This window comes from Mastomys coucha, unplaced genomic scaffold (assembly GCF_008632895.1).
Source record: "Mastomys coucha isolate ucsf_1 unplaced genomic scaffold, UCSF_Mcou_1 pScaffold23, whole genome shotgun sequence".
NCBI classification, from domain to species: domain Eukaryota; kingdom Metazoa; phylum Chordata; class Mammalia; order Rodentia; family Muridae; genus Mastomys; species Mastomys coucha.
Window position 1 is genome coordinate 70,891,413 of NW_022196906.1, and position 6,723 is coordinate 70,898,135.

The window sequence follows — 6,723 nt, forward strand, 5'->3', positions numbered from 1 at the left end:
TATATATATATATGTATATCCTTTCATAATCCAAGTGTGACAAAATAAGGAAAGAGAAAAAAACTAGAAAAATCTGAGGAGGTCGTTATCTTTAAATTGTGAATGAGATTTTAGGCAGTTGAGAAAATGAAATGATCACCTTTATTAGAGACTGAAGGGCTTGATAGGAAACTGTTCTCCCTTTGTGCCTGTGTCAAGCTGTGCACTAGGCTGCTGAGGGGATTGTTCACAGGCCAAGGACAATGGCAGGCACACACCAGGGGGTTGCCAGTGGCCTCCCTAACCTCTCTTGACCTCATACCAGTACACTGCCTTGCTCTGTGCCTTCTATTTCTTGTCTCCCCATTTCTTTCTGGGTCTCAGCTACTCAGTGCAAGGTCAGAGCACTAGTCAGTGTGCAATGATTATTTCAAAAGTGATGAAATCCCTTTTCAGAAAGAAAATCGGTTGTGCTTTTCTTTAGCCAATTATAACTTTTTAATACATAATATAATAAAAATTATATTTCTAGGCTGCCATGAGCTATTTTAGGAAATGTACGTAATTTTCAAGGCTTAGATGGAGCTAAATAGATGCAGACATTTGTTATGCATTCGTAGTAGAAACATTTAAAATCATTTTTTGTTTTAAAATTTTTGAGACCTACAATAGAACCTTCTATTTGTAGTTATCTTTCTAGAAAGCCTATCCCCATCTGGCTGTTCTAAGAACTTAAACAAATCAAGCAAACTAAAAAAGACAATGTGAAATTGGAAGACGCCACTGTTTATTAAATATATCACAAAAATTTAAAAATAAATACAACACAAATATATGTATAAAATGCCTGTATTGTTAGAAATGAAAGTAAGAAACAAATAACCAAATATTTGGGACTAAAACAATAAAAGATGTAGCTAATCACAGCACAATTCTGATATGGCCACTTGTTGGTTTTCCAAGGGCTGCAAGATGGCCCTCCCTACAACTTACAGGCAATTCTATAAATAAATCAAACATGAAATTGGTAGGGGTATGTTTGTCAGATTATGAGGAGAATTTGGGAGGAAGAAATGGGATAGATGAGATCATATCTCATAGTATTCTCATCTGTATGTATGTGTTTTTCAATCATAAGTTTGGCATAAGTTTTCATGAGAGATACCCATTTTTCCCTTTAACATTTATTCTAAGTTTTCCAAGGAAAAAGATTAGATCATTTTCCCTGATGAGCTAGGTGGCATATATTCACTTTCAAAATGAAGTCACTCTACACAAATCTACTTATGGGCAATCACAGCTCAAACAGAAACAAAGTCCTGTATCTACTTCTGTACTGCTCCAGGGCACCTGCTCTAGAAGCTCCACCCTTCAGTAGAGGCTCAACAAAGAAACATTGAAAACTTACCACTGAGAAAATTATAAATAATTGGGTTTGCAGCACTATTGGCATATACGAGCCAATGAGAAAAAGTGAACCAAGCGTAGACAGTCTCTCTGTCTTCGGTGTGTGTGAACATCCCAAATACTCTGTAGGAAAAGAAACAAACAGAAAAATCGAGAGTCTTAAATAATTGAATCCAAAGGTGTACAAACATCATAGAAATAGCCGGACCCTCTCCTCTGCCAAGGCGCCGACAGCACAGCCTCTTTCCAGTGGTTTCCTGTACCCATCAGAATGCCCAGCTCAGAAAAAGTAGCTGTGTCTTGCAATAAGGAAGTGCAAATATCTGTTTTTTTTTTTTTTTTTTTTTTTTTTTTTTTTTTTTTTTTTTTTTTTTTTTTTTTTTTTTTTTTTTTTTTTTTTTTTAGTTTTTTTTGTTTTGAGACAGGGTTTCTTTGTGTAGTCCTGGCTGTCCTGGAACTCACTCTGTAGACCAGGCTGGCCTCGAACTCAGAAATTCACCTGCCTCTGCCTCCCAAGTGCTGGGATTAAAGGCATGCGCCACCACCACCCCGCCCGGAGGTGCAAATATCTTGTCAAGTAGAGAGAAGCTGAATATTTCCCTTCTGTTATCTTGTTTGTGATTGTGACTGAGTAACCCTCTATTGGTATTCCACGATATGCATGTTTTTCATTTGTTTGTTTTAAGCAGATGGGTGGTATGCCTACGTATCTGGGTACCACATGTGTACATGCCTGGTACCCACAGAGGTAAGAAGAGGGTGTGGATTTCCTTTAACTGGAGTTAACAGATGGCAGTGAGCTTCGAAGTGGACGCTGAGAACTGAACCGTGGTCCTCTGGAAGAGCAGCAAATGCTCGTCACCACTGAGCCATCTTGCAGACCCGTTGCACATATTTTTAATTAGCACTCCAAAACTGCACTGTTAAATTCTTCCCATTTTCACCTGTGCACCGACCAACACATTCTATTTCTTCAACTTCAGTGTCCTAGCCTCGTTGAAATGAGACTTCGCTGCCTGCAGGCAATAGCTGGTTTTCCGTGGGTAAGAGTCTACAAGAGTTTCAAGTTTTCATATATTATGTTAAATCAAAAGAAAATGTCTTATAACATCCTTAAAGGCCGTTTTAAAGCAATTTTAAGATTGATTTTCTGGGGTGTGGGCATCAGGCAGAGCACCTGTGTAGAGTTCAGAGGATAACTGTCAAGGATTGGCTCTTTCCTCCTTCGCCCTGGCAGGTCTCAGAGGTTGAACTGCAGTCTGCAGGCTTCTTAACAAGTGTCTTCTTACTCAATGAGCCATCTTGCTGGCCTCCTTAAAGGCATTTTAAAATTTGCATTGTTTGGTGTGGGGAGACTAGACAGTGGGTAGAAACAAGTCCGATGAAGACTTGATGACTGGAGTTCTGATTGCCAGGACATGCACAAATTCTGATAGAATAGTGCATATCTGTAATCCCAGCGATCCTATTGTGAGCTAGGAGGTGGAGACGGGAGAATCTCCTGAAAGCTCACAGGCCAGCTGGGGTATATAGTACAGCTGCAGAAATAAGAGCAATCCTGCTTCCAAAGACGTGGAAAGCCAGAACCGGCCCGCATAGGTTTTCCTCTTGTACTCAAACCACACCCATGCTGTGACATGTGTGCAACAGCAGCAGCAGCAACACACATACATACACACACACACACATGCATACACATACACACACTCACACATACACTCATACTCACATACACACATATACTAACACACACACTCACATACACTCGCACACACACACACTCAAATACACACACACAACACATATACACACTCACACACATATATTCATATACTCACACACACACTCAAATACACATACACAACACACATACACACTCACACACAACACTAAAAAGGAAAAAAACCTAAGTCACTGTATTTTATTTTTAGAAATTCCCATTTCTCTTTTGTAGAATTTGATGATTATATTCACTAACTACATAGTAAGCCCTAGGATGAGGAGACATTGTATTCCCATCTGCAGGCCCCATCCCTGATTACGTAATTTGTGTCATATATTCTCTTTCTAATGAGAAGGTACACCATAGAAATCAATTCCAGGGATAAAGTGATGTTCTATAGAGTAGTAGAAGTTCACAAACAAACATAATAGAAGTTCTCAAATAAACACACAGAGTGAAAGAATGTCGATAAATTAAATATACAATAAGATGCAACTTCTGGCTTAAATTTTCTGAAATATTAGACCAATAAAAATCACTTTGAAGGAGGGAATAGGGAGAGAGAAGGGCAGGATGTCAAATGTAAGGAGAGTCTGGAAAGAAAAGACAATCAGTGGGTTGTGTTGTGTGTGTGTGGGGGGGGTGTCATGTCAGAGACTGGGGTGGAGAGTGGCCCCAGAGGGCCTAGCTGTGACTAAGATGTCACTCTAGATGACTCTAGCAGTGGAGGATATGGATCTTGAAATGGCTACTTCCTGTAGCCAGGCAAGACTGTCAGTGGAGATGTAAGGACAGCCATCCACCCACAAAACCTTTGACCCCAAATGTGTCCTGCCTGCAAGAAGTGCAGGGACAAAGCTCGAGCAGAGACAGAGGGAATGGCCAAGCAATGACTGCCTGTAACTGAGGTCTATCTCATGGACACCATAAACATGGATGATACTGAGGAGACTCATCCCTCCTGTTTCCGGTCCCTCCTTTTCTTTCCTTCTCCTTTTAAAAAGCTGTATTCAGTAAAAACATTTTCAAAATTATTTTAAAATGTGTGTGTGTGTACAAACACACGGATTGCTCAAAAACTTTTAAAAAAAAAGTTTTAAATTATACTTAGATTTCTTTCCCCGGGAAAAGAAAGCTATTTAATTCAGAATAATAAGATGAATATTATTAACAAGAGGGCATCTGGAAATAACTAGAGGGAGAGGTGCAAGTGCAGAGATATAAGAAATTCAAATGTGCATCCCACAGAGTGCTAAATCCATTTTCAAGATATTTGATCTGTATTGGTAAAGAAAGGAGGGGAAAAGGAACTTGGGGGAGGGGAGGAGGAGAAAGAGGATGAGGAGGGAGAGGAGGAGGACGAAAATGAAGATGAGGACGAGGATGAGGAGGGGGAAGAGGACAGGGAAAGGGGGAGGGGAGAGGAGGGATGAATCCATTCAGTATCATTTATGCTCATGGTGTCCTTTTTTCACTTCTTTATTTGTTCACGTTACATCTGGATGGCATCCCCCCAGTCCCACGTTTACAAGCCTTGACACCACCCCCACCCCTCACATTCTTTTAGGAGAAGGAGCCTTGGTCACAGCCAACAGGGGGAGTTGCCTGCCACTAGATCCCCTTGTGCTAGCAGGACTGCCTGGTTTATGGTGTTCTTAATAGCGGCGGGGGGCGGGGGGGAACTAGCTAGCAACGCATTTTAATACATTTGTGTATGATTTCCTTGAGGAAGAAAACAAGAGGGAACCTTGGTGGGAGCCGAGGGTAGATTGTTTTGTGAATGCAGTTTTCAAAACCCTTAAACATACAAGGCTATATTCTTTTCGAACAAACGTTCCTTTTCTACTTTGTCATTGAGAAAGCCTTTAAAGATTCAAAAAACAAAAGCCAAAGAGGAGAGATCTTTGTAGCTGATTTATACCACTTTTGTCTGACTCTGGCCAAACCTACCTGTCTCCCAGGTCCCCAGCTGTGAAGAATACAATATTGACTCTGACTTTGGGAAAAGGGACATGAGCAATTTCAGGCTAAATTCGAAGCCTCTTATCAACAGAATTAAGGCTGCCTTGGGACCAGTGTGTGTATGTGTAACAGCTTTGATGTTTTCCCCCAAAGAGCTGGCTCTGCATGTCCTGGACCGGACCTGCATCTCGGCATCCGCTGCTCATGTCACTGCTCAAAATCATTTCAGCTTCGGAGTTTTGTCTATGTATTTTGCACACTGGAAAATAGGGTTGTTTGAATATTTGAGAACAACGTTTTATAAAACTCACTTTTATTTACTTACAAAATTAGTTATTGAAACAATTTTTATTAAAATATTTTCTCATCTAAACCTTAGCAGTCAACATCAGGAGGTTAGGAAAAGAACCGTTTTTATCTGCCATTCTACTGAGAATCTTCAAGCGTGTTATTTCCTGTCTGTGCTAGAAGGCTGGTATTGCCTTAAGTGCTCAAAAAACTCCATCAGCTCAAACAACTGAATTCATTGGGCAGACAAAGTACCTAGGGAGGCGGGGGTCGGGGGTGGGGGTTGTCTGTTTAGAGAGAAAAGAGTTCTTAATTAAAATGCCAAGCTGCTTCATTTTTAAATAAACGCACGGCTTTTACCTCTTTAGCACATTGAGGATGCTGATTGGTAGATAGCAAATTGCAAAGACCAGAAGTACAACCATGAGCATCCGGGCTGTTTTCCTCCGTGCTCGAATCTGCTTTATCTCAGCCGCAACAGCGCTAATCCGGGCCTTGCTCTGCTGTCCGGACCCCCGGGGCTGGGAAACTGGCTGCGGCTGCTTCCATTTTCTCTGAACCACAGAAGAAGTTCCGGGAATCTGAAAGGAGACGGGATCCCTCATTGGTACTTAGCAAAGTTCTACAAAGATGTAACCTCAAGTAAAGATTAAGAAACAGAAGTTGGGAGCTTGAAATTTCCGTCTCTCCAGAGCATTGGCTCGGTGGAGTGTGTTCTTAGCATTCATTTAGTCAAACATCAAATAGGGATTTGTCTGGGGAAAAGTTAAAAGCAAGCTTATGTTGTTCTTGTGTTAAAACACAATAACCTTGTCAAGGTCTGAAGAGAACAATACAGACTACATTCCCTTATTAAACAAAGAAGGGACATATGGAGAAAAGACTGCTAAGGAGATTCAGATTATAAGATTCCACTATAAGTTCTAAATTCAGATGCCACCTAAATTTAAACACTCATCAGATAACAGGACTCCCCACCCCCACCGCTTCCCCACCCACACACCGGAAAAACAGCAAAAACTTAAATGAAATTTTCATGCATAGATACTGCCACCTGCTGTCGAGTGGAGACGCGGCACTCCACTCGAGACAAGGTTAACTATTGGTTTTTATGAGGTTTTCTGTCTTCTGTTGAGACAAAGCCAATCTATGTGTAGAAGGAACAAAAGCTCTTCTTCGTGATTTAATGTTCGCACTTACAAAATTGCCTGAAACTAATTTTGCAATTTGCCCTTCTTGAAAGCACACGAATACACTGAGACTCCTTCCAGGTCTTACACTAATGTTTCAAATAGCCACGATTTGTAGCAATTACATTACACAACGTGCGATTCCTTTGATTTTTCTGTTGGTTGATAGTAGAA

At 40.8% G+C, this 6,723-nt stretch overlaps 1 protein-coding gene across 1 annotated transcript in view; it reads right to left on the reverse strand.

The window, feature by feature from the left end:
* Nucleotides 1-6,723, reverse strand: part of Hcrtr2 (hypocretin receptor 2) — a 101,929-nt gene that overhangs the window by 5,768 nt on the left and 89,438 nt on the right. The window contains exons 5-6 of the mRNA XM_031344807.1: nucleotides 5,720-5,940; nucleotides 1,388-1,509 (exon numbers count right to left, since the gene is read on the reverse strand). Coding sequence (XP_031200667.1) covers nucleotides 1,388-1,509; nucleotides 5,720-5,940 — 343 coding nt within the window. The remainder of the gene's footprint in view (nucleotides 1-1,387; nucleotides 1,510-5,719; nucleotides 5,941-6,723) is intronic.